The sequence below is a fragment of the Juglans regia genome, chromosome 16, assembly GCF_001411555.2.
Source record: "Juglans regia cultivar Chandler chromosome 16, Walnut 2.0, whole genome shotgun sequence".
Classification (NCBI taxonomy): Eukaryota; Viridiplantae; Streptophyta; class Magnoliopsida; order Fagales; family Juglandaceae; genus Juglans; species Juglans regia.
This window is the reverse complement of record NC_049916.1, coordinates 17430181-17457189: the sequence shown is the minus strand read 5'-3', so window position 1 is coordinate 17457189 and position 27009 is coordinate 17430181. Positions and strand designations below refer to the sequence as shown.

The following is a 27009-nucleotide window of genomic DNA, read 5'->3' as shown; positions in this document are numbered from 1 at the left end:
AAGAAATATATTATAATAATATTTTATTCAACTTATCTAAAAACATCTCATCTGCCTTTAGTCAAAGCTAATTAGTGTATACAAGACCTAACAATGTCCGGACACATTTTTCTTTTTAAGAAAAAAAAATTATTGCATAAACATTTTAATGTACTACATCCAAACATCCAAAATAAAGTATTTTTTTGGAAGAGAGTATTTATTCATTAGAGAAACTTATATTCATGACCGAATAGATGAATGGATATCCTCATATCAATCATTACCTCATAAACCAATTAATGCATTTGAAGCTCAATCAATATATTTTTTTCTTTTGTGATTAGTCTGGTTTTCACTATTGTTAATAATTTCTACAGATAAATGTTCAAGAGATAACACTTGGTCTAAACAGAGATTTAACTTCACATTTTATAAAAAAGGATTACTTAATCTCTACAGATAAATGTCTAAGAGTTGATTTTTTTTTTTTTTTACTAAATAACAAGAAAAATAATAAAGAAAACAGTAAGATATATATAAAAAATAAAAGATTTTAGTTTGGATCAATTTTAATATATTTTAAAATCTGTGACGGTTTGTAAAGATAATATAGGTCTCTTTTTAACTACAAAAATAAATTCTAAAAGATCTAATGCCGTGGATTCTGGATATTCAGCGCCAAAATGATATTTATCGCATGTTTTCTTAACAAATTATGACCGACAAGTCACAAAATCAATCCAAAAAAATACTAGAATAATAAAAAAATATCCTTATTTTATAAATTTCCTTAAACCCCATTTGAATAGGAGTGACAGAATCGAAGCCCTACCCGAGTCGACGCCACGCCCTCTCTAGTCTGGAAAAGAACGCAGAGAAAGAGAATCAGCTCTAGACAATCGAAGATGATTATCCCAGTTCGTTGTTTTACCTGCGGCAAGGTATGCCTATAGTTTGATGCCAACATCAATTTCATTTGTAAAACCTAAGTTTTTTGTGGGTTTTTGTGACTTGCTCAAAAAGATTTAGGTTTTACAAATGAAATTGATGTTGGTATCAGACCTAATTTTATTGCTAAGGAAAACATCAGACCTAAGATTATCCTTGAAAACCGCTCACTAACGTTAAGTTTGGTCTGTGTTTTGTAGGTGATTGGAAACAAATGGGACACATATCTTGACCTTCTCCAGTCGGATTACTCCGAAGGGTGAGAACCTGTTTTCCTCATTATCTAAAGACTAATAACATCTTTCCTATATCGTATTGTGCTAACTGGAATGCTCTTCTATTCGTTCTGCTGTATATAATACTTTTTTGTATCAGTACACTTTGTGTAGTCCACAAAATGCAGTTATTTTCTGATAATGCTACTTCCACAATGTGCTGTTTTATCTTTCTTGTCACACCAGAGTTCAAATGTTTTCTTGATTATCGTAATCAAGGGTATGCAATATCTGTTCGCATCATAGTGATTCTGCTTAGGTAGTGTGTATCTGCAAATGTGCAGTGCATCAAATGTGCTCAGCGATTACTTTGAAAATTTGTTTTTGCCATTGTGAAATATAATTATGTTTTGCAATTTTAAGCTTGAGACAATTAGGGAAACTTCTTAGGGAAGAAGGATAATTTTTTTTTTGATAAGTAGAAGAAGGATAAAAGTTCATTAGAATTATAGTCTAAAAGTGGATTTGAAAAGGGGTTTGATCATAAAGAAAGTGATCTTGTGCATGAACTTGCATTCTGCTATGTTTTATAGACATTATGATATATTTTGGCAAAATCTGATAAGTTATTTGGACTTGAACAACATATGAATGCATATGTGTGCGTTCTATATAAATATGTGTGTATGCACATGCATGTATTTTGGGTATTACAATCTCACCAACACCCCAAACAAAAACCCATAATATCCTCGTTAGCTATTTCATTGTAAGTGGCATTGTTTATGTCCCTCACCTCAGTTGGGATTGGCTTTGATACCATTTGTAATGACCCACGGAAAGCCGAAGTTATATTTAGGCCCATACTCTAAAAGGACTGGTCAATATTATTATTGGAGCTCCTATTACTTATAAAAAGAAATATTATTATTGGAGTTCCTAGGAATCATTATAAATAGAAGAACTTCTTATTCCAAGCAATGTGGGACATCATTCACGATCTTCCCATATTCAATACATATTATTACATTTAGTCACAGATATCACAATCTTTCACTAGACTGATAGTATATGAACCATACAATATTTTTTCTTGATGGCTTGCTCTGAGTTGTGCAGTGCATAACAGAACAAGTTTTTGATGGAAAACAGGAGAAAACGTGGTCAGATTCACACATCTAATCACTACTAACAACCCTTGGGTTTACAAATTCTGCACATGCTGATTATGTGTTGGCTTGAGAAAGCCCTTTATGGGTTTAAGCAAGCACTTTTGTGCTTTTTTTTCCTATTATTTTCTATCAAATTAGAGAAACAGGAAAATATTTCCATGATACAGACTAAAAAACAGTCACCAATTATACATCGAAAGGGAGATGTTCCCAAGCCTTCATTTAACACCATTTGTGTTCTACCTGACATGTACGTGGTACTTTATGCAGCAGAATGAAGAATCAGGTTTGCTCAATGCTTATTAGCAATATATAGATCTCCATATTAGTTCATAGATTAGGTGCCCCTGATGCCTCCACTTCAAACAATAAATCGCAACATGGTGAAAATAGTTAATACTGTAGACACCATTACATTGCATTAGTTCTGATATAAGAATAGCTTTGCAGTCAATATTACTTGATGATACTGATTACTTTGTTTGCAGAGATGCTCTTGATGCGTTGGGGTTGGTTCGTTACTGCTGTAGGCGAATGCTCATGACTCATGTTGACCTCATTGAGAAGCTTCTGAATTACAATAGTAATCTCTCTCTCTCTCTCTCTCTCTCTACACACACACACACACACACACACATACATATATGCCCTGTTTAGGCAAATGCTTCTGGCTTTATTGTCACCACATTTGCACTTTGTCGCAGCTTTGGAGAAGAACGAAAACAGTTGATGAATGGATTACAATTGACCAGAAGTTGGTTTTACAGAGTGTCATGTTACCTTTTTTTGGTCTTTGTGCCTGTCGATGTCTTCCCTGTTTTGTTCAGCCCAATACATGGGAAATATTTATAGAATGGGTTCGAGTAGATTATGTTGATTTAGCTTCCATCATGAATTGTCTTGACATGTGTAAGGTCTGAATGTAGCTACTAAATCAAAATGTTTGTTATCAGATGTGGTTACGCTTTCGGATAAATTGATAATCAATTAGATGTACTGATGTGGATTGTGATATAGTGGAGTGTTTATTTTTGATGCGATCCAATGAACACATCTTGTTTTATATTCTTACCCACATATGCTACAATTAGCTTTAGTGAAAATGTCTCCTACAGAATGGGGGGGAGGAGTCTCTCTTTATTTACTAACAGAGAAAGAGAAGATGGGTTTATGCAATTTTGAGTGTGCCATACTGAATCTTTATGGATTTGGATTCCCTAGAATTATTGACTGAACTCTAGGGCCTAGAGTGTGAGAGCAATAAACACATGAAGTGGATCCTGCAGTATTTACAGTTGCCTGAGTGAATTACTCGGATAGCAGAACTTACTCGGGCAACATTAAAATTTAAATGCTCAATAAATGTTGGGGTGTCCACTTCATGTGTATATGTCTCTATTACACTAATATTCTTCCACTTCTTTTGATGATCTGTAGTAAATTTAAATAAGTAGAAGTGACTCTTATCAGAAGCTGGCACCACTTCTGGTGGTTACTCCAGTCACAGGATAAGCTTCTTTTACCAACAATGTAGGTTTAAATCGACCAGATTTTGAATTGCTGGATCAACCACAAAAGTCTGTCATATGATCATTTCCTTGTAGCAATCATTATACTACCATACTTCTTTCTAAGCAAGGTATAATGAGATCATCAGGAGAAACCTCGCGTACATTATTTAGTGCAAAAAAACCTGAGTCTTTCAATTGGGTAATGGAGAGAAATTGACTGATTTCTCTGAGCTTGATTCGTCTGAATCAATGTTTTGAAAATCGTTTCGTACCGGCCGGTATGGCCGGTATTAGCCGTACCGGCCACTGGGCCGGTACAGGTACTACCTGTATTTCGTACCAACCAAAATACCGGCCGTACCGGTCGGTACCAGCCGTTTCGGCCTGTGTTTTGGCTTGTACCGGCTTGTGTTTCGGCCTGTACCGACTGATATTTCGGCTTTCATTTTTTTTTTTTAATTTTTTCAAACTACAAGTTTGTTTTTTTATCTCAAATTCAGATTAGACTATTTATAATTTATATATATATATTTATATATAATTTATTTATATATAGACTATTATTTTGGAATATAATTTTGAAATATAATTTATTTATATATCGACTATTCCGAAATGTTATTCCGAAATGCTATCCTGAAACGGTATCGGTATCAAAATATTTCATTTCAGTGCCTTGACCGGTATAGCATCCGGTACGGTATTCAAAACATTGGTCTGAATGCCGAAGCCAAGTGCACCCAACATTTTAATATAACTTTATAGAATCCTCTCTGGACCCGTGATGATTGTTTTTCAAATGCCGATAATTGCTGTATATCTTGGTTTAGTACGTCGCTAAAAGAGATACTCTTGTTTTTTTCTTCTTAATGGGAAATGTAAAAGTAGGAGTGTGGGATAACATCATAACAGCGATACCCGTTCGTATAAATTTGAATAATTTTGTATTTATTATTTTTATAGTATTAGCTATATATTATAATTAGTTTTTTAATATTTAAAGAGATTAGGAGAAATCATGTTCCTAATACTAAATTTGTCACTTGAATCCGAGAAGCCTTCTAGAAGCCGTCCTGGTGTTTGGTAGGGAAACTCCTTTTATTGAGGTTTTCAGGGAGTGATTGGTAATGAAAGACAGTGCAACCCCAGGGGGTTGGACTAAGTGGTGAAGATTTTGGTATTGGGGTATTACTCCCTTTAAGATTTAAAGTTTAACACTTCATGGGTGTAAACAATCTTTTGAGACCATACTTTTTGGTGAAAAGTTAGTGATTTAACAAGTTTCGTGTTAGGAAACTTTCAAGGGTGCGATGCACGAGATCGAGATTTACTTTGTAGAAATGGGTCTGAAGGGCTTTGTATTGGAGAGGTTCCTCGACATCAAAAAAAAAAAAAGAAAAAGAAAAGAAAGACAGTGCAACATTCAACTTGATCATGGATTTAGTGGTTGCAAGAGCCATTGTACTCATCATCTCTATAACACACACCACACTTGATTTGTTTTTTTTTTTTTTTTAATTCTTACTAAACTAAAGGAATTCTTATACTTATTTTATCTACACCACACATTTGATAAGGGAAATAAAAAAATAAAAAAATAAAAAAAATCATATATAGTGTGTGGATGATGAGTAAAATTTTTCCTCGTGAAAAAACGTGATTGTAGAGAGGTTTGTCGCCGAGATAGTCCATCGTGTAGATATCCTCAACGAGAAGGTTTATACTTTGACTGAGGAGATACGGAGTACAAATTGCGTGAATAACGCGTTCATCTGAGTGTTGTTTATGAAATTCTATTATATGTTGTATTTTGCTTTTAATATATGTAAGGAACAATATTATTTAATATATCTATTATATTTTAATTTCAATTCTCAATATTCTTTAATGTTAGATTTTTCAAATTTATTATTAAATGACTACACTTCAAATATATATAAACATAAATATATATATATTTATATATATGTATATATAAATATATATTTATATATATGTATATATAAATATATATTTATATATAAATATATTTTACAATTTTTTAGACTTGTTCACAAATTATGCACTATAAAAATCACATAATTTTTAAATTAGAGTTATATTTAATTTAAATTTACAATTAACGTTTGAACGTTAATTACTAACGTTCGAATGTTAGCGCCAAAACATTTCACATTCGCACGTAAGTAGCCTCAATGTTTGAACGTATATGTGACGTTTGAACGTAAATTTTCCTTCCGTTCGAACGTCAAAAAAATCTTATCTGTCTATAATAACGGTTTCTAGAAATAGTTATAGAAAATGCTTTTTAGTGACGGTTTGGGGTCTGTCATAATTTTCCAACCGTCACTCAAAAACAATTATGTTGTAGTGAATTAAATAAAAAAATATTTTAAAAAGTACAAGCAAAACTCGATAAATAAGTCGACCTGGTTTAAACTTGTGTTTGATCAACTTGAGTTCGAGCACTTGAATTATTTGAGTTCAGTTGGACTCGATAATCCAAAAAATGGACTCGACGGATTGATTATGGTAATAAAATTCCATCATACTTTATTCTGGTCTGTACAATAAGGTTATAAAAACACTATCGAGTGGTTATGATTCAATTTAATTATCAGTAGTATTTAAGATGGCTTTAATTTCGCTGTCAAGAGGCCTCTGATCAGCACACCTTTGCTGATATGGGGACCACTGCTGGCGTAATATTGCAATTGAAGAATGTAGGTCCCCGGAAAAGAATACTGCACTAGGGCCAAGTTGGGTTGTTCAAGTTCTTCTGGCTCCGAGCTTGGCGGCCACTTATGTGTAATCTCCCCATTTATTGATCTCTTATCTCTTTGAAGATGAGGTTTCTCTTTCGTTTGGATTTCTTGTATCCTTTTGGCCCTTCACTTAGATATCTGTGGATAACAGTCATCTTCTTTACTTTCTTTCTGATCTTATTCCCTCTCTCTCTCTCTCTCTCTCTCTCTCTCTGCTTATCATATATATATATATATATATAAAACGCCACCAAATATCTTCACTCTACCTATGCACTTTTTTCCTTTTGTTTGCTTTCTCATTCCCTTGTATTCTTATTCTCTTCTTTGTTTATGTCTCCTCGTTTTGTCCAGTACTCCTATCGGCCAACAACAGAAATGTACCCCCACTTCTATCCTTGTTTGCATTGCCATCCCCACAGCTACATCAGAATGGTTAGTGAATCTCTCTCTCTCTCTCTCTCTCTCTCTCATGCTCTACACATGAGTACCAAAATTGTAAAAACAGTAGTACATACGAACAAACATCTGAAAATTTGTGTAGAATCTTTGCTTTGTCTGGGAATTATATATATTTTGATACGACACAGATTTAACTCTTAAGTTTACTTCAATATTAGAACTGAAAAGGAATTAACTTTAAATGCAAACTACGTACGGTTTTGCATGGGAAAAAACAGGTCCAACATCTTATAGAAAGATGCTTGCTTCTTCACATGAGTAGAGACCAATGCGTAAAGACGCTTGCAGAGCACGCGAGCATTCGGCCTCTCGTCACACTCACAGGTCCTCTCTCTCTCTCTCTCTCTCTCTCTCTCTGCAAATGTGTTTATATATCTTATGTGCATCAGTGCATGTGTATCCGCAACTGTGCATACATCTGCTAGCTTGTTGATCTCTGTAAATGAATCATCTTTTTGGTGATGTGAATGAACTCTTGCAGTGTGGAGGGAGCTGCAGAAAGAGAACAAGCACTTCTTTCAAGCATATTTTCATGCCATTTCGCCGAGAGTACCCTTAATGAGTAAGACCCCATATATGCATTATGCATACACCTTTATAATTTTTCTTATATTTAATTTGGGCGAATTAGTTGCATTCAGTAATTTCAATTTTAGAAATTGCAATCAATAGATATAGTCCTAAAAAATTCTACTTTGCGTGCATGTACAAGTAGGGCTGTAAAAATAAATCAGAGAATCGGCCCAGACCAGTTTGTATATATATATATATATTAATTAATTTTTTTAATATTATATATAATATTTTTTTATATTATATCTAATTTTATATAATATATATAATTATATATGAAATAATGTTATATTATAATTTATAACATAAACTCTAAATCTTAAACATGATTTGTTTGATCATATGTTTTAAATATAAAGTGTATATATATATATTAATTATATTTTATAGTCTAATAAATTCTCAACATATTCTTTTTGATAAATACATTAGTAATACTAATACTAATACTACAATCGAAAAATTGGACTGAACCGGATTGAAACCGATAAAATCGGAAGTACCGGTTTAGGAAGGTAATTAGTACGGTATCGATTTTTAAAAATACAAAACCAGTCTATACTGATTCGGTCCCAAAATTTGTTTAAAACCAGACAGTTACATGCAGTACCCCAATATGCATGTATTAATGAGTTTTTTGTTGGATGAATGTTAATTTGTATAGTTATTATATTATACGTACGTTCGAACACTGTATGCAAGCTGGATTACTATATACGTACTGGCATGCCGATGCTAGAAGATCTAGATCATAGTATTGACTATATATATAATAGGATTTTATCTCCTTTAATTTAGATCATTAATTATTTATTATAATTTCATCAATCAAGATTTTCTGGGGTACCAACCAATTACACTTTATATTTTTTGACTAACAACGTCATTTGTTGTATCATGTGTATGCTTTTCTGATGCATTATTGCTCAATATTGTAATTAATATATATATATATATATATTTATATGAAATCCTGTTTCATTTTTCAGGTAGATCATATAATATTCAAAGGCCATCAAAATTAGCAAGAAGGAGACAATGGAATTAGCTAATTTATTAATGAATTATACATGGAATTAGCTAATTTAAAGAGATCATAAACTGATCAAGACTAGTATATATATATATATGCAACATATTATAAATTATTATAGCTAGTCAGCTTAATTTCGAGATGAATTGTAGGGTTAAAGACAATATTTTATCTTTTTTTTTAATAATTCAGAAGCTGCATGCATGGATTATTAGATATATATTTCATAATTAGCTACGAAAGACGTACGTTGGCCTTCTTATGGTGTCACTTTCAATGTAATTGCAAGCTGCTGGATTAGATCATGACAAAATGTATGTATAATGCAGCCAAACCACTTCATTTTTTTTGGACTGTATTAAACTATATATATATATATATATATATATATATATCGCATTATGAAAACAAAAACAAAACTGATGATCATCTGGTAATTTATTAGCAAGCCCTCGTAAAAAGACAAATAACGAGATCAATTAATTCCATGCAATATTAATGCACATGTATGTGACCCAATCCTATCCATAACCCCAGAATTAAAGCTCTAACTGTTAATATCGATCACACACATCAATGTAGACCGTTTTTACACATGCCAATCTAGCAATGTACCGAAGGTCATAGCCCAAAAAAAGTTGACAAAGGTCCGGTTTGGATTCAAGAATTATTACAATTCATCTCATCTCATCTCATTATTATAAATTTTTTAAATTTTTATATAAAATATAATAAATAATTTAACTTTTATAAATTCTAAAATAATAATAATCTAACAATATTTTATTCAATTTACCTAAAACTTTTCTCAACTCAACTCTTCTTTTCAAAATATCCAAACCACACTTTGAGTCCTACAAATCGGCCCCCTCATATATACAGAAGCTCTAAGACCCCATTTGAAACCTAATCTGAGTTACTCTAACCGTGAACTCCTGTTGCGTCCCCGAGCTACAGCTGCTTCCATAGTTTCGGTGGTGATTCCATCCATATTATCGGGCAGCCTCAACTACAGCTGCTTTGCCTCGCCCTCTAGGTGTACGTACCGGCTATGATCCCGTCATCAGTACTGGCGTAGATCTGTTAAGAAGAACATCTCCGACTGTGTACGTACCGGCTATATATGATTCGATCCGGCCTCTAGGTGTGATTCCATCCTCTCCTTGCCCTCTAGAAGAACATCTAAGTACTTTTTCTACCTTTCCACTGCGGCCAAAAGATGAATTTTACCCGTTTTTAATCATTCCAGACCAAACATTCCAGAAATGTTGAGGCATAAATTAAATTAGGTGGGGAAAAGAAGGGATGAGGACGACTTGCTTGGAGAAAGGAAGGGGAGCTGGAGCCTGGTTCAGACGATAAACAATAGTATATGTCCAAAAAGGTACTTATGGGTATTTTAAAACAAAAAAAAGAAAAATGTCAATTTTTAACTTGGATTTGACTAATCAAGATCATATATTGAACATGGAGATTGGGCAACACTCCCCCACAACCGTAACCATGCATTCACCATGAAGAAGCTGCTACATGGCACACTTACTTGCAGTATTTAAGAGAAAGAAAACGGTGAGAAAAGGTAAAATAAGATAGTGAATAGTGAAGAAACTGAAAGAAATGCATATATGGCACCATTACCAGTAAAATGGGGGGTCATGCAGAAACCACATTGCAGATAGCATCTCTGTTCCTGGTGATCAGAGAGACGATTCATTATGTAGTCATCTTCTATATGTATGTGTTTTGGGGAAAGGACCCGAGAATGTGTCTTCAAATGAAAAGGGGGGGGGGGATTTATCATCTATAGGTGTTAGAGGACACTAATAATCATGAAAGATTTTTCTTTTTTCTCCTCCTTTCTTTCTTTATCCTTAAGTATACAATCCTTATTATTGTTTCTATACATAAATGGTTTACCAGATACAGGACGGATACTTGCATGTTAAAGCACTTAAAGATGTTTTAGGGTCCCTATCCATAGTGCACTGACACCATTTATCTGTTTTAGTGTCTTGCCATTTTTCTTTGAGGTTTCAATGTTAGAATTATTTAAATTAATAGACAGACGTAGATTATGAATCATACATTGTATAATTGCCAAATATAAGACTTGGATAATATTTGTAAGGCTAAGTGTGATATAAAAAAAAAGTGATATAACCAGACCATTGACACATCTACATGAACATTAAATAACATTAAAATAGTCTCAATTCATGTGTAGAACCCATGTAATTTCATTATCTTATGATGGACACAATTGAAATTTGGGTATTATATATAGGTCATTGTCCCTACTCCAAATTCATCTTTGAAATTTGAGTTTTTTCAAAGAGTGAATCTTTTTTTTTGATCGGTGAAGAGTGAATCTTAGATATGGAAGACCATACCACTCTCTCTCCAATGGCTATAGGTATGCTCTCTTTGCTAGATTTCTACACATATTTGACAAGTGATATTAGCGATTTTGAATTCTATAAATCCAACAAATGGCAAAAGAGCCACCTTGTTAGATCTGTGCGGAAATAAAGATTCATACTTGCGAAATACGATTTCTTACTTTGTGAAGCTCTCACCACTCAATGTCCCTTTTGTTTCGGTTGAGTGTTTGGGGGTGATCGGAAAGTTGTCTTGGCCGAATCATACCACAAGCCCATACCCATAGTTGACCCTCACCAGTATTGACCGATTGACTTTGACCCAATTGACCGATTGAATTACCAATTTGACCTGCTCAAATTGACCCGAATTTGGCTTTTGATCCGAATTCGCTAGAATATAACATTATTAATTATTATTTTAATAATATTTAAAAAAAAAAATTAAAATCAATTCTTTGAATATCCATATTGTAGATGCACCATTTACATCATAGAATGTTTGAATCTATAAAGATATTCCTATAATTGTCATAAAAGTATAAAGAGAATATCTTATAGTCGGTCCGTCTGTTCCTTCTAAAATAACAGCCATCCAATTAAAGTTCCACACGTAGCTCCTCCATTTCATATACTATTTACATGTCCACACGTAGCTCCTCCTCTCCCACCAAAGCCTCCTCTCCGACGCCTCACACATCCACCATTACGCCTCCAACCTCCGCTCGATGAGGCTCGTCTCACCACAGCCATCTCTGACAAAACCCGATCCTTTTGCCTCCAACCTCTACTTGGTTTTCTCCCCTCTCTAATCTCCGATCCTTCAATTTCTCCCATCCCCTGACCCCCTCTCCTCTCTCCCATCAATCCCCAAGCCTCTCTTCTCCCTCCTAGATCCCATGACCCTTAACCCCCTCTCCTCTCTCCCATCCTCAATGTCTATAGTATCCGATTTTGCTTCAAATCCTAGCTCAGTGCAACCCAATTTCACTTCATTCTCAAGCTCCACATCGAAGTGTCCCTTTTCCAAAGCTCCCATTGACAGACCTCAAAGCCCCCAAATAACACAAACCCAATTACCAAATTTCAACAAATGAACTAAAATAAATCCTCCTAATAACCAAAAGTCAACAATAATCAATACAAAAATTCAAAATCAAAGGCACCCATGTGACGAATAAGGGCAAAGAAAAGGTAGGTCATCTCAATTAAGTTCTCAAACAAACTTGAACCTGAAAAGGAACGATAAAAATTTTCAAACTTTAACCTACCAGCATGAAAATGATCTGAACCAATCTTGTGATAGGTAAATAAGAGAAAACTAAAAGGAGAGAGAGGGAGATGCAAACCCATACAAAAAGAAAACTGATATAAATAAGAGAATACTAAAAGGAGAGAGAGGGAGATGCAAGATCGATGCAATCGTGAAGAGAAACGTAGGAATGCCACTGATTGTCTGGTAGCAATCGTTGATTTAATATTATTTTCTTTAGGTAGTAATATGTCTAGTATGAGTAGAGGAATATGTAAATATTTATAGCCTGAGCAAAGAATGTTATTTTCATTGAAACAAAGACTATGTCTGGATGAGATTGCTCATGTTGCCGAAGGTGATACGACGACGGGTCTAGTGTCTCAAGGTGTGGCAGTGGTCTGGTTTTACCGATATGAGAAAGTGCTCCGCTTTCGTTAGAGGCAGTGAGGCACAAGTGAAGGGCTCCTCTTCTCAAATGGGTGTCATCAGATTAAAAATAATGTACTTTCCATTTAGGAAATCCCCTTCGTGTCTCATTCTAATTGAGGGCTATTAAACCCATAAGAACAGTTGGGCTGTTCCGAAGAGGAACTGAAGTATAAAACATCATGGCAAACATTGTTCCCAAGCAATGAATCAAACGGGTCTTGCAGAAAGAACCACATCACCCAAAAGAACCACTGAGCAAATCAAATGGCCTAAAGACAAGTCTTTCAAGGTTGGATCCTATTCGAATTCAAGTTAATGAAGAACTTTTTCAACAATTACAAAGGGAATCGATTACAAAACTATTTGGTAAGACCCTAACTGATATTCTGGCTAAAAATCAATGAGGGCTCCTTATCATATCCACAACTTGGAGTTTGTGATCACACTCCATTCATGCAGTATTAAAAAAGAATAAGCAATAATCCATCCAATGATTTAATTCCACAATATGGAGAAGAGCACAGAACAATTCAGTAATCATCACACTCAGATAGAAGATAGATAAATCATCACCCTCAGAAAGAAGCAGGATAAATATGTTCCAAAACAACACTGCTTGTATAAACACCCTACTAGTTAAGTTCAATTTGTTTAGAACAAGAGTAATAGATAAGTTCCAAATAGGTCATTGCACCAAAAACACAGAGACCAGCTTATCAAGTTTGGCATTCCTAAAAGCTTTTGTCAAAAGGAGACTTAACCCCAACGCTTTCAAACTGTACAAGCTAGAGTTGCAAACATCTTTCTAACAAAGAAATGGAAACCATTGCTTTTCATGAAACAGTATTAACATATAAACATATGTGGAAAACCTAGAGTTGCAAACATGCAGCTTACAGATTCATGCTCTTAAGACATAAAACTCGAATGACTTCAGTGACAATAAAGGCAGAGAAAACACATAACCCAAAGAACCCCTGAAGGACCTGAACCTACTAAATACCCAAGATGAAAAAAAATTAATATATCAAAGAAGATAAATGCTAGCTACACAAACGGATTACACAAAAGTAAACTCACAAATTATTCATGTACCCTAGTAAAGTACGTCACTTTGTGATTTACTTTCTGTAATCCATGCGTGACTAAAGTATTTCTATTCATAGAAACAAATAAAAATAAAAATTATAGAGAATCAAATAAAACTGACCCACAAGAAAGTGGTATGGAATCTTAAGAGCACAATCCATCAAAATTAAGAGGAATAAAATCCATAAACATCGAAATTCAAGGAAAAATAAGCAGCAAAATGCCTATCAGTCCAGATCCATGGCAGGATTCGGTATTTAGAATGTAAATAACAGGGCAAACTCAGAGAGTAATACTAAGACATAAAAGCATAATCTAATCACCGCCAGCCTTCTGGTAAACATAGGTCAAGCCACACTTGCCGCAGTAGTGGCGGTCAAAGTGGTTGGCCATGAAGGTACCTGCTCCACACTCTGAGTTGGGGCATTCTTTACGGAGTCTCTGGACTTTGCCGGAGTCGTCGACCTTGTAGAACTGGAGGACAGCGAGCTTGACCTTCTTCTTCTTGTGCTTGATCTTCTTGGGCTTGGTGTAGGTCTTCTTCTTCCTCTTCTTGGCACCGCCGCGGAGCCTGAGGACGAGGTGGAGCGTAGACTCCTTCTGGATGTTATAGTCGGCTAAGGTACGGCCGTCCTCGAGCTGCTTTCCGGCGAAGATGAGACGCTGCTGGTCGGGCGGGATGCCCTCCTTGTCCTGGATCTTAGCCTTCACATTGTCGATGGTGTCAGAGGACTCGACCTCGAGGGTGATGGTCTTCCCGGTTAGGGTTTTCACGAAGATCTGCATGGTTTCCGGTTGTTGTGGGCGCAGAAGAGCCGCGCCGCCTTCGGGAGTAGGAGGAGGCTCAGGTGGGATACTGATGGCTGAAGAAAGGAAAGCACAATGGAAAGAAGGGATTTATATATGAGGAATGGAAGGGAACGACGCTAGGGTTTGCGGAATGGTGGTGCTTGGGTACGACGTCGTCACGATAGTGGAAAACTCACAAATATCTTTTTGTGATATTTTAAAAAAACTCTTAAAATGAATTATGTTAAAATGATGAGATTTATTCAAGTCTCGTTTGGTTATATAAAATGAGATAAAATAGATATTTTATTAAAAATTAAATAAAATATTATAATATTATTTTTATTTTAATATTTAAAAAAATTAAATTATTTATTATATTTTGTATTAAAATTTAAAAAAATTGTGATGATTATATTAGATAAAATGAGATAATTTAATTTTATGTAATCAAACTAGACTAAGACTTTGTTTGGGTTGTAAGCTTATAAATGTTTTTCTAAGCGATGTTTTAATTTGAATCAGAGAAAATGAGAGGTTCTATTGAATACATGTTTGGGATAAGAAAATGCCACTCTCACGGAGAGGGGCTATGGAGAATTCTCATTAATTATATTTTTATTTAATAATTAATGAAGTGTTTTTTAATATGTTTAAAAAAAAGTAAAATATATATATTTGAGAGAATTCTCGGTGGATGTATTCAGGACCAACTTTGAAATACATTTGGAGGTCTGAATCTGATTGGTGGTAAAGCAAAATAATCACGGAAAATGTGTTTATGGCCTTTCAAAGGATCATGTGGGATGAAAGTATGATGTTTAATATGATAACAAAATATTTGGTTTGAGATGAATGACTAGTGAACTTATAGATCTATTTATAATGAGAAAATGAGTATGGTAGATACACTAAGAGTTCATTTGGATACTTAAAATATCTTAGTATATCTATGAATAATAATTAAATGTTTTGAGTTAAGATATTTTATTTAGTTTTGAAAAATAAGAGAGAAAAAGTTGAATAAAAATATTATAAAGTGAAAAAAATGTTTGAATATTAGTTCTAAATATTAGTTTTGAAATTTGAAAAAGTAGTATTATTTTTTGTATTGGTCTTGCTAGCTAGGGCTATCAAGAGTGGCCCTCGAGGATTCCTATCGAGAAGTCCAATGCACTTTTTTATTTTGTATTTTTTCAAGCATTTTTTAAATCCATTTAAATATTTTCTAGAAAAAGAAAAAAAATTGACAAACTCATTTAAAAAAAGTTCCTTAACAATTAAGTAAAAAAAATAAAATGGGAATTGGTAGCTTTTGTTGGGTTGCATTCTTGATGGATGCAACATTTTCTTTTTTGCATTTTGTTTTGAAATTTGAAAAAATTATAATGATTAAATGAAAAAAATTAAAAAATACTTTATGTTTAAGTGATATTTGGGAGTAAAATATTTGAGAATATCTGAAAATATTTGAGAAACGTTGTGTTGTCAAACGGACTCTAAAAGTCATTAAAAAAGGATTGCAACATAAAATTTTAGATATGACTGTTGGATACAGGAAAAATTGATAAAAATAAACACAGTTGCAGAGAAATTTAGAAATAACTATTTGATAGAAGAAAGTTGGTACAAAAATATATAGTTAGATAACTTTAGATATGAACATTACAATAAAAGTTGGTAACAAAATATGGTAGATCAATGGGAACTAAGATGCGAGCGTTCTTTCAAAAAAAAAAACGAGCGTTGAATAATAATACTAAAAAAAAAAGTTGGTAAAAAAATACAATTAAATATAATTTATATATGATTCTTGTATACATAAAAGTTGATAAAAAAAAATAGAGAGAAATGCTAGTATGCTGTCTGAATTTATCCCTTCACTTTGACCGCTTATGTACTTTATTTTTTTTAATTTTATTTTTTACTTAATGATTAAGAATGTGACTTTTAGTGCATTGGTGTATTTCTTTTATTTTTTAAAAATATTTAAATATGAAAAAAAATATGGAAAAAAAAAAGAGAAAAATTTGTGCTAGGCGACACGCCCATCGGTCATTGCTGGGCGGCAGCCTAGCACTACTCAAAAAAATATAGTTAGATAAAATCTTAGATATGACTATTAGATTTTGAAAAATAAGACTGCTAGGCGCTGTGTGTCGTTGATGGTTCTAGGTGGCGCTGTTCTTAAGATGGCCTCTATCTTATCAGTGTTGGCCTCTATTCCTCTCTGTGAGATTATGAACCCCAGGAATTTGCCCAAATTTACCCTGAACACGCATTTAACCGTGTTCAATTTCAATTTGTACTTTCGCAATATCGCGAAGGATTCCCCAAGATCCATTAGGTTCTGTGCGGTGTCCTTACTTTCCACCAATAAATCATCCACATATACCTCCATAGTCTTTCCGATTTTATGTTGCTCCGACATTTTTCAGCCCAAAAGGCATTACCGGGTAGCAGTAGAGTCATTTTTCGGTTATAAACGTCGTCTTCTCCTCATCCACATTGTTCATCATGATTTGATTGTACCCAGAGTAGGCGTCCATAAATCTAAAAAATTGGTGTCCGGCTATGGCATCCACGATGTCATCAATTCGCAGTAGTGGAAAGCTATCCTTGGGGCAAGTTTTATTGAGGTAGGTGAAGTCTACACACATCCTCCATTTGCCATTGGCCATCTTGACTAGTACTACATTGGAGAGCCATTTTGGGTATTGTGCCTCCCGTATGAAGCCTGCCGCTAGGAGTCTCTCGATTTCCTCAACTATGGTCGTGCACTTCTCAGCTCTAAATGACCTCCTCTTCTGCTGTACTTTCTTGGCTTCTAGATCAACGTAGAGGTTGTGCTCTATGGTCAAATTATCGATCCTGGACATTTCTTTGTGGCTCCAGGCAAATACATATCTATGCTCGATCAACAGTTGTTCCAAGGCTTCCTGATATTTTGGCAGGAGCTTGGACCCATTGGCCTCGGCTTGTAACAAACTATATTCATTCCTGGTTTCTATGTCTTGCTCTTCTTCCAACTGTGGTGGTGGCGGTAGGTATTCTTTTAAATTGTCTACTGAGCATACAACCAGTGCTCCTGTCTTTAGTTCCTAGATGTAACATTCTCGGGCCAATGTCTGCTCACCTCGAACTTCTCATACTCTTGCTTCTGTTGGAAATTTCATTTTAAGGTGATATGTAGAGGTGACCACCTTTAAGTCATTGAGGGTCGGGCACCCCAATATGGCATTATAAGACGATGGAGCCTTGACCTCTAAAAAGTCAGCCATGCTGGTGATTGTGTGGACACCTTGCCCTGTTGTTACAAGAAGGGCAATGGTGCCAACGGGTTGAACAATTTCTCTTGAAAAACCTTTCAACGGGGAGGGGTGATGGTCGCAACTTGTCCGTTGGGATCCCCATTTGAACAAACACGTACCAAAAGAGAATGTTAGCAGGGCTTCCCTTGTCGACCAAGACTCGTTTGGTCATGTAGTTGGCTATCAGTAGTGTAACAACCAAGGCGTCGTCATGGGGGTACATAACCCCATTCACAATCCTCATCCCCGAATGAGATGGTCGGGGTCGTTTCTGCCATAGGGTAATTACGCGGCCGATTTGCTATGTATACCTCATGATATATTGCTCTTTGTGCATGGGCGTTTCTACCGGATGCAATGGCGCTGCCGCCAGCAAATCCGCCTGCTATAGTGCGGATTTCGCCCAAGGGGGCCTGTGCATGGTCTCTCCTGGGTCACGGAGAATTATTTCTTCTCTACTCCTTCTATTTCTGGAGCATGGGGCTTCTGCCTCGTCTTTCTTGATTTTCCTCTCTCTGTGGCTTCATGTAATCAACCAGCATTCTTTCCAACTCCCCACTTCTAGTCATTTTCCAGTCATTTCCTCAATCTGCCTTTTTAGGGTGATCAATCTTCGGTCCAATGGGTGGTAGGTGCAATGGTGTTGTAATTTGTCAGTCATCAGGGTGGTTGGTATACCGGTCTTGTCTGTCATCAGGGTGGCTTCGCCCATTTGGTTTCTTGTCTTTGTCTTTAGAATTGCTCTGGTTTCTATTTTCCACTTTTGTCTCCTGCTTTCGTGGTTCTAGCATAGCTTGTAGAGTATCATATGCATTGACAAAGTCATCTGCTCGATCCATGAACTCCCTTAGGGTGGATAGAGTTCGTCTAGCCAGTTCAGCCATGAAGAGGCTTTAAGGCCAAATTCCTCCCAGTAGTGCGGCTTAGGTGATTTTTTCATCCTAATCATCAGTGGTGATTCTCTCCTTATTGAAGTGTGTTAGGTAGTTCTTCAGATTCTCTCCCTTTTTATGTTTTACAGTTAATAGATAAGCCGCCGGCTTGCGGCGTCTTCTGCTAGCCGTAAACTGTGTAAAAAACTGCTTAGCAAGCTCCTCAAAGCTGCCAATTGATTCGGGGCGAAGGGTCCCGAACCATCCCCGTGCTATTCCCTTTAGAGTTAACGGGAAGGTCCGGTAAGCCACTTCCCCTGGGAAGCCATGGAGAGTCATGTGTGCTTTAAAATTCTCGAGGTGATTGATAGGATCTTTAGACCCATCGTACAGGTCGATTTGCGAAACTTTGAATTTCGTCGATAGGGGACCACCATGACCTCCTCACTGTAAGGGAGGTCTGTGCGAGTGAGGAGTTGCTCCACAAAAGAGGAGCCACCCATCCTTTTAGCCATGTCCTCGTATTTATCTACTAAACTGCAGTTTGTCATGCATCTTATTCTTTTCCACTTCTTCACTATCAACCCCCCCGACACTGTGTGCATCCCCTTCAGGTTGCCATTTTTGGGCAGGGGGATTATCCCTCTACCGCTTTAATTCCTCGTTCTCCTTCTGCAGTTGTTCAACAACCGCCATCACTTGTTTCAGTCTTTCCTCTGCTTCTGCTAACCTTCCTTTTGCCTCTGTCATGCTTGGCCTCGGATCTCAGTCGACTAGTGATATCATGATGGTTGGCATGTGAAAATCACATTGAAGTCTGTAAAGATCCCACAGATGATGCCACTGTTAAGAACGTGTTTCACACCACCAATCACACGGATGACACTTGCAACAATGAAGGGACGACGCTGGATGCCCTGTGTAAACTCCGATACTTAAGTCAGTAATAGTATGAGAATAAATATATAAAAATGACAATAAAAATGATGTTACCTCTACCGAGTTATTTATATAAGGATGCGGCGTGATGGCGATTAAGTCTAATCATCAGTCATCTGTACTTATCCTTTATGATCCCTTATTTAAACAGAGAGGATATCTCTTGTCTTGTAGGAGTTATCTTATGCAAGATATTCGTACCCAGTCCTGGACCTCATCCCCAATTCTTCGGGGTTATCTCACTTGTAATTATGGTTACGAGTCCTTTACGTGTAGGGCTCTTAGCCTTAAGCCATCCACAAGTCTTCCTAAACATGTGGATGGGCTTGGCCTCATAGACGGGCTTGGCCTTAGATGGGCTCTCAGCCCAGGGGTCTAAATGTCCCCTCCACTATGCTTGCTCTCAACACTAACATATGGAATCTGGTTCTTTTCAGCCTAAGATTTTATCAAATGCCCTTTTTACGCAATCAAACAGTTAGATATCTAGTAATGCCTACTTTTAGTGGTGTAAACGAGTCGAGTTGGATTGAGTAGTGGGTGGTTGTGACTTGTTCATTTAACTTTTAGGTGAGTTTGGATGTTGAAGTGAGTTGAAGTGAGTTGAGTTGAGTTGAGTTGAGATGATAAAATATTGTTAGAATATTATTTTTTAATATTATTATTATTTTGGGATTTGAAAAAGTTGAATTGTTTATTATATTTTATGTTGGGATTTGAAAAAATTATAATGATAAGTTGAGATGAGTTGAGAGTATTTTATGATCCAAACGCCGCCTTATTCGAACACTAGTCAAACTTGAGTTTATCATCGAGCTACATTTTGTATTTGCGAATAACTCATTTATTAATTACTAAAGCGCGTCAGCTTAGACCAGGATCCTCTCCATTTCAAATTATTGGGTGTTTTGGTCATTTCCTTTGTCAACACTTTATGTGAAATGACCTATTCGTTTTTTACACTAAATGGATACTATTGACTTGTGGCTCCTTCCAGCTATTTAATGATCTTGAAAATATAGATTCTTTACATTATATTTTATAATGTCATCTACATATATTTTAACAAATAAACTGAGTTTTTATAAATTGAGTTTTTGTTGATATCTTTATATAATTCATATATATATATGAGAAAAGATATTTACAATCGTAAATTGTGTAATCATCGTGTAATCGTTTTGAAAAAAATGAATAAAATATGGGATCTACATGAAAAAAAAATTAATTTTTTAATAGTAGATCCCACTCATTTTCAAAACGATTACGTAGCGATTGCACAATTCACGGTTGTATATAGAATTACTCTTCATATATACATATATGAATGACTATATTAATAAAGATTCAATCAACATCATGCATAGTATCAAGCACATCTCTTATATTATTCTCATAAAGTTAATTAAAGATAATACTCTGAAAAATAGTCAATATGAAGTTACCTCAACCATTCTGGACGCCATGCTGTTTTGTTTTCTAATCTTTTTCCTCTCAGTACCTTGGAGTGGATTTGGTTCCTTGTGTGTTATAATCTTCTTGACAACGAACAGAGGGGACACGATACGATTGGAAGTCAATGTGACAAGCCACATTGAAACTCTAATTAAATCCTTACAACATCCAAGTATTCAAGTGTCCTAGTGATCCTATGTTAGCCACTAATTTTGCAAAAGGCAGGAACCCCATTGAGCCTAAACTTTGGGAAAAAGTTAATCAGGTACGTACTTTAGTGTTGCAAGAGAAGCAATTTCCTTGAAATTGCATTACGTACCAATAACTGTTATGCATGCTTGAGTACAAGTAATCAGTGTGCTTCTTTTGTTTGCTTCCCTTGATTCAAATTTGGAAATTGCCTGAGGACATTAATGGTAGTTTGAGGCGGCATGATCATTTGAAACATCGATCGATCACTCCAAAAATAGTAGTTCTCAGGTTGGTTTCAATAATATTTTACAATTATACTAATTATATGTTAATTAATAATCAAATTATAATTAACATATGATTGGTAGAGACAAACGGTAAAAATCCTAAGAAAAGAAGATAGAGACAAATTGTAAAAATCTTAATTATAATTAACATATAATCGATAGATACAAACGATAAAAATCCTAATTAATAAGTAAAGGATGCATGGGGAGGTAGCCTTTTGAAAAGAAATAATTTTGTTTACATTTACATAATCCAATGCAGCACATTTTTATGTTCTATTAGCCAAACTTCTTACTTTATTTACATTTGCACAATCCAATGAGAGTGCTCCAACTCTAACAGTACAAAAGGGAAAATGTTTCCTCACCACTCCTTGACAATATTGAGGCATGATCATTTGCAATGTTCTACCTCAGTTTTCATTCTTCATAATAGGAATAAAAAAATGATGATTAATGTCGTGATGCTGATGCCAAAAAAGCTCATATGGGAATGAAATTGCGAAGATATATCTGACATGCACGCATGTTCTCATAAACTAGGTTGTCTATTTTTACCAGGAGAACCAAGACCTTGTTAATGGTGATATTCGGAGAAAGAAATGGGAAGAGTAGAACATGTATGTATGTACATGTATGCATGCTTGGGTTGGATTGCTCAATATATCATTCAATCATTGGTTTGTTCTTTTGTATACTATGTAAAACATGCAACTCTTTATAGTATAAGAATATGAAAATGAAGCCAGTGGGCAATATATTTTTAACTAACGAGTTTGATAGCTTAATTTGGGGATAATGTTTCCCTTTCTCTGGTAAAACCAGTCCATCATAGTTGGATTTGTCAATCTCGATCAGGGTTTTCATGAAGGAAAAATCTAATTGTAAGCGATTTTATACATTAATACGCGCACTCATTCAATATGATTGGTCAGAAAGTAGATTTTATTAAAAACAGTGCTAATTTTAATTTAGAATATGAATGCAACAACATTAGTATGCAAACTTGCTTGTACATAACAAAACTCTTTCATGAACGGTTTGACTGGTTTGTGGCTTCGGGCCATTTTTGTTTTTGTTCAAAAATTGTAGTTTTAGTCATCTTCGTGTATTTGGGAGTTGAAATTGTCACTACCATACAAAGAGGTCCTTTCTTCATCTGAATGAAAATATACGGTAACAATAATAATAGTAATTATAATAATGAGTTTTTGGAAAAACATCCTTTTGTATTATGAGTTTTTTATTGTTTTTAGAAATAACTCATGTGGCCAAAGGCTTGTGACCAGATTGGCATAAACCCCAACCTTCAAAATGGATGTCTAAACTTCGAAACCCCCCTCCCCCAATCAAAAAAAGAAATAACTCATGGTTTTGATTTATTAGAAAGGCGATTCTGTGAACTTTTCCGTCATTCAACCTCGACCAAATAGACATGGTTGAATCACATGATACTGCCACATGTCAATTTTAATTTTCTTAATATAATTTAATTAATCTCTTTAAATAAATAAGAAATAACTTTTGATAAAAAAAATTATTTTATATTTTAAAAAATAGTTAAATGAAAATTCAATAGTCTAGGATTGCTACCTATCCCTAACGAGAGGGCAGCCAGGGTCCTCGAAGAAGGGGGGGAGTTTTGTCCCCAACTCTGTCCTAAAAGGTCAAGTGACTTCGTCCAGATACTAGGTGGGCGTACTGGGCTACGTGTTGTCTGCTCACCAGTGGTCGTGAGTGACCGACTGCGCCGACGTGAATGACTGATGGCGATAGAGAACCAGAGAGAATTTCAATGAGACTAGAGAGAAGTTACCTAAGGGTTGAGAAAAGTTAGCGATGGAGACGGATTACGATGACGACAACGATGACAACACAATGGCGATTGAAGCTGTAAAAGACTCGAGAGATTCAAGAGATAGGAGAGAGGGGAGGAATTGTGGGCAGGTGGGGATCCGCACCCAATCCCCGCCCACATGTTAGTTTTAATTCCAAAACATTGCCCGCTTGCTTGCTTGATGTAAGCGGGTGACCCATCTGCTTGATACGGGGTCCAACATGGGTGCCATCCAGGTCGGTTGTGGGCCCGCCCAAGACCCCTAGGTCGTATCTTCCCCTTACGCGCCACAATTAATCCACCCTAGGTGAGTACCATCAAGAGTGAAAGTGTTCACCACCCACATGATCACTCAGGGAATAAAAGTGCTTGTAACCTCAATAAGTACCATCATGGGAGTCAAAATGCTCCTCAAAAGTGCTCGAACACGAAAGGACAGGCACAAAGTGTTAAAGTGCTCACCCAGATGGAGGGTGAGCAAAGAGTGCCTGAACCCCAAGTCAAGTAAAGAGTGCTCACACTAGGGTGAGTAACAACAGCTCAGGAGGGGCGAGCGCCATGAAGAGCAAAAATACTTGAACCCCAGGTGAGCATAGGGTGGCAAAGTGCTCGCCCAGGTGGAGGGCGAGCAAAATTCGCACCCTAGGATGAGCAAAGAGTGCTCAAAACTAGGGGTTAGGAAAAAGTTCACGGGTCATGCAATACCAACTCACTCGAGGCAATAAAAAATCTTCGCACCCGAGGCGAGCACTATAAAGAGCAACAGTGCTCGTCCTTAGGTGAGCATCATGAAGGAGCGTGAAGCTCGCCCTTGGGTGGTGAGCATCGTGGGAGGCAATGTGCTCACACCCCAAGCGAGTAAAATCAAGAGTGAAAGTACTCACCACCCATGTGAACACCTTAGGAATAAAAGTACTCTTCACCTCAGCAAGCACCATGGAAGGCAAAATGCTCCTCAAAAGTCTCGCACCCTGAGGACTAGCAAAAGTGATTTCCACCTTGTGCTCGCACCCAAGCTAGCGTAGGGTGGCAAAGTGCTTGCCCAAGTGGAGGGGCAAGCAAAAGTGCTCGCCACCCAAGCGAGCGCAGGGTGGCAAAATGCTCACCCTAGAAAGTATTTATATTACTATAATAGTGCTAGCGCCACTCTTTCTGTCGCACACATTGAAGTCACTCGTTTTCTTGAAGACTCTCACTGTATATAAGGATAAACACTTAACAATCACAAAAGTGATATTTTAGCTTTAATTCAATGCCTTTTAAACTAGGGGATTGTTAGTCGTATCTTTGACGTCCGTCTGACTCCAGATATGCTTGAACAAGAGACCTTGCAGGATGGCAAAGATTGACGGGAACTAGGCGTACACTTCCTCTGCAAGTTGCCGATCAAATCATGCAGTCTGTCTCCTAATGAGGATCTCCCATGTGGCGTTGCACCATACCTTTGAGATTAGACGATATAGCTTGTAGGTTCGTAATCTTTCTTTCGCAGGCTCACCCCAAATGTGACATCTTTTATGGAGTGTGGGCCTTTTTGTACAACACATGCCGCCTCTGAGCATGTCCATGTTATCTTGGAGAGCTCTCGTGTTCGTAGCAGTTTTGTCATTTACCATTGCTAGCTCTTATACTAACCATCCTTTTCCAAAACTGCCAACCTCTCTAGTTCCTTGTTCTCTCCCTTGTACGGTAGGCGCAGTGTTTGTCTGCTTGGCATAGAAAAGTCCTTTATCACCCCAAGCTAGAGTTTGTTAGCCAAGCTTTCTACAACATGTTGCTCACCTTACTCTCGGTTTAGCCGCACGTAGCTCGCCCAATTGCCTCTTCTTCGCCAACCCTTTGCTCATGGAAGATCTCTTTCCTTGCTTCGGCATAGTCCTCACATGAAATTTGGTTGCAATATTATGTTAAATAAAAGGAGATTTGTTGATTATAAAAAAAAAAAATAGAAGTTGAGTTTAAAAATGATGGGAGAAAGTGGTCGGGGCTGTTCAATGTTTGGGTCACGAGATATGGAGCTCACAGGTTGGGGCAGGATGATTGTGTTACTAGTTTTAAAATGAGGGGAAGATTGGTAATTTTAAGGGTTGTGATACCATGCCACCCAGGTTTGACTACTGGGCATGTTCCTATTGCAAAGTGCATTTTTCTTTTTCTTTTTCTTTTTCTTCTTCTTCTTCTTCTTTTTTTTTTTTTTTTGCTTTTTCTTTCAAACATATTTTAAACATCTTTAGACATTTTTAAAAAAATTTTAAAAAAACACTAATGTATTAATAGTCACTTCTTTAACCAGTAAATAAATAAAAAAGAAACATGAACTGTCAAATTAATAGGGCAAACTCAAGTGACATAGTATTATTTTCCTAATTTTAATATCATGTCCAAGTGTTACAAGCCACGTGCTTAGACATATGCTTAAAGGCCTGTTAGTCTTTTTTTCTGCAAAAAAAAAATGAAGAAAGGTGGCTAGTGTAGCTTCTCCCACTGAGGCATATTCGATTTGAGCCATAGCTACTGACCTCGGGTGGAGTAGTCCGTCACTATAATCCCACCAAAGTGCCAGCATGCAAAGGCTTCCAAGACTTTGATTTACAAGTTTTATCAAGGCAAACTGTTTCGAACCTGTGACCTCGGGCAAATGAGGGAATAATGATCTCCAAGCCTTCGCTAATTAGGCAACCACCTTGGTGGTTAAATGCCTGTTGTCCCATAGAAATAAAAATACGAAATGCTATTAAAATTAATTAATAGTCACATAGAAATGCTAGTTTGTCCCATAGTTTTGTCCATTCATTATAAATGTTTGTATATTTTATTTATTTATTTATTATTTAATAATTAAGGAATTGACTATTAATTAATTAATATTTTTTTAATTTTTAATAATATTTCAATTTTTTTTTAAAAAGGCAAATACACTTAGAACACATCTAGCTATACATGATGGGTGGAAGAGTAATTGAACAAAACTTGGAGAATGTTGAGATTAACTCAGTTCAGTTTAATTTTAAACTGAGTCTAACATTCAAATACCTAATTCTCAAATTCCTAAACGTCACTCAACTCAAAACCTTTTTACACGTGAGATCTATAACCTTTTTAAACTCAATATCTTTTTACACGCGAGACTTATAAACTTTTTTAACTTCCTATAAATATATGTAAACTCATTTTAACATTTAAATACATCTAAACTTATCTTATGTGAGTTTCACAATATTCACTTTATCATCTCAATTTATTATTATTTATAAAGAATCTAACTCGTCTCATCTCATCTCAATTCAACTTAATATACAAACGAGACATAACATTGTCCTTTATAAAATATCATGGGGACAAGTGGATGCAATATTGATCCCAATCTAAAAAAGAAGGGACCAAAAAAGGACAAGAAAAGAAACGCGCAAGGCAAAAGGAAAGAATGTTCTTTTCTGTTTCCAATTTCCATGTTGGTTGGTAGCATTAGTAATCGAAAAAAGTTTGTCCAAATTCAATGGGGCCTGAGCCTAGGT

The 27009-nt window shown here is 35.9% G+C and overlaps 3 protein-coding genes across 3 annotated transcripts; 2 read left to right on the top strand and 1 right to left on the bottom strand.

Moving 5' to 3' along the window:
• The first annotated feature begins 655 nt into the window (after nt 1-655).
• Nucleotides 656-3362, top strand: LOC108986757 (DNA-directed RNA polymerases I, II, and III subunit RPABC5). The gene is made up of 4 exons (XM_018959498.2): nt 656-923; nt 1131-1189; nt 2806-2900; nt 3022-3362. Exons 1-4 carry the CDS (start codon nt 888-890, stop codon nt 3045-3047), a joined length of 216 nt encoding a protein of 71 aa, XP_018815043.1. The 5' UTR covers nt 656-887; the 3' UTR covers nt 3048-3362.
• A 3474-nt stretch (nt 3363-6836) lies between these two features.
• Nucleotides 6837-9007, top strand: LOC109019919. The gene is made up of 4 exons (XM_019002302.2): nt 6837-7028; nt 7274-7379; nt 7537-7617; nt 8618-9007. Exons 1-4 carry the CDS (start codon nt 6927-6929, stop codon nt 8674-8676), a joined length of 348 nt encoding a protein of 115 aa, XP_018857847.2. The 5' UTR covers nt 6837-6926; the 3' UTR covers nt 8677-9007.
• A 4916-nt stretch (nt 9008-13923) lies between these two features.
• Nucleotides 13924-14700, bottom strand: LOC108986783 (ubiquitin-40S ribosomal protein S27a-like). Its single transcript, XM_018959542.2, has one exon. It carries the CDS (start codon nt 14596-14598, stop codon nt 14128-14130), a length of 471 nt encoding a protein of 156 aa, XP_018815087.1. The 5' UTR covers nt 14599-14700; the 3' UTR covers nt 13924-14127.
• Between the last annotated feature and the right edge of the window lie 12309 nt (nt 14701-27009).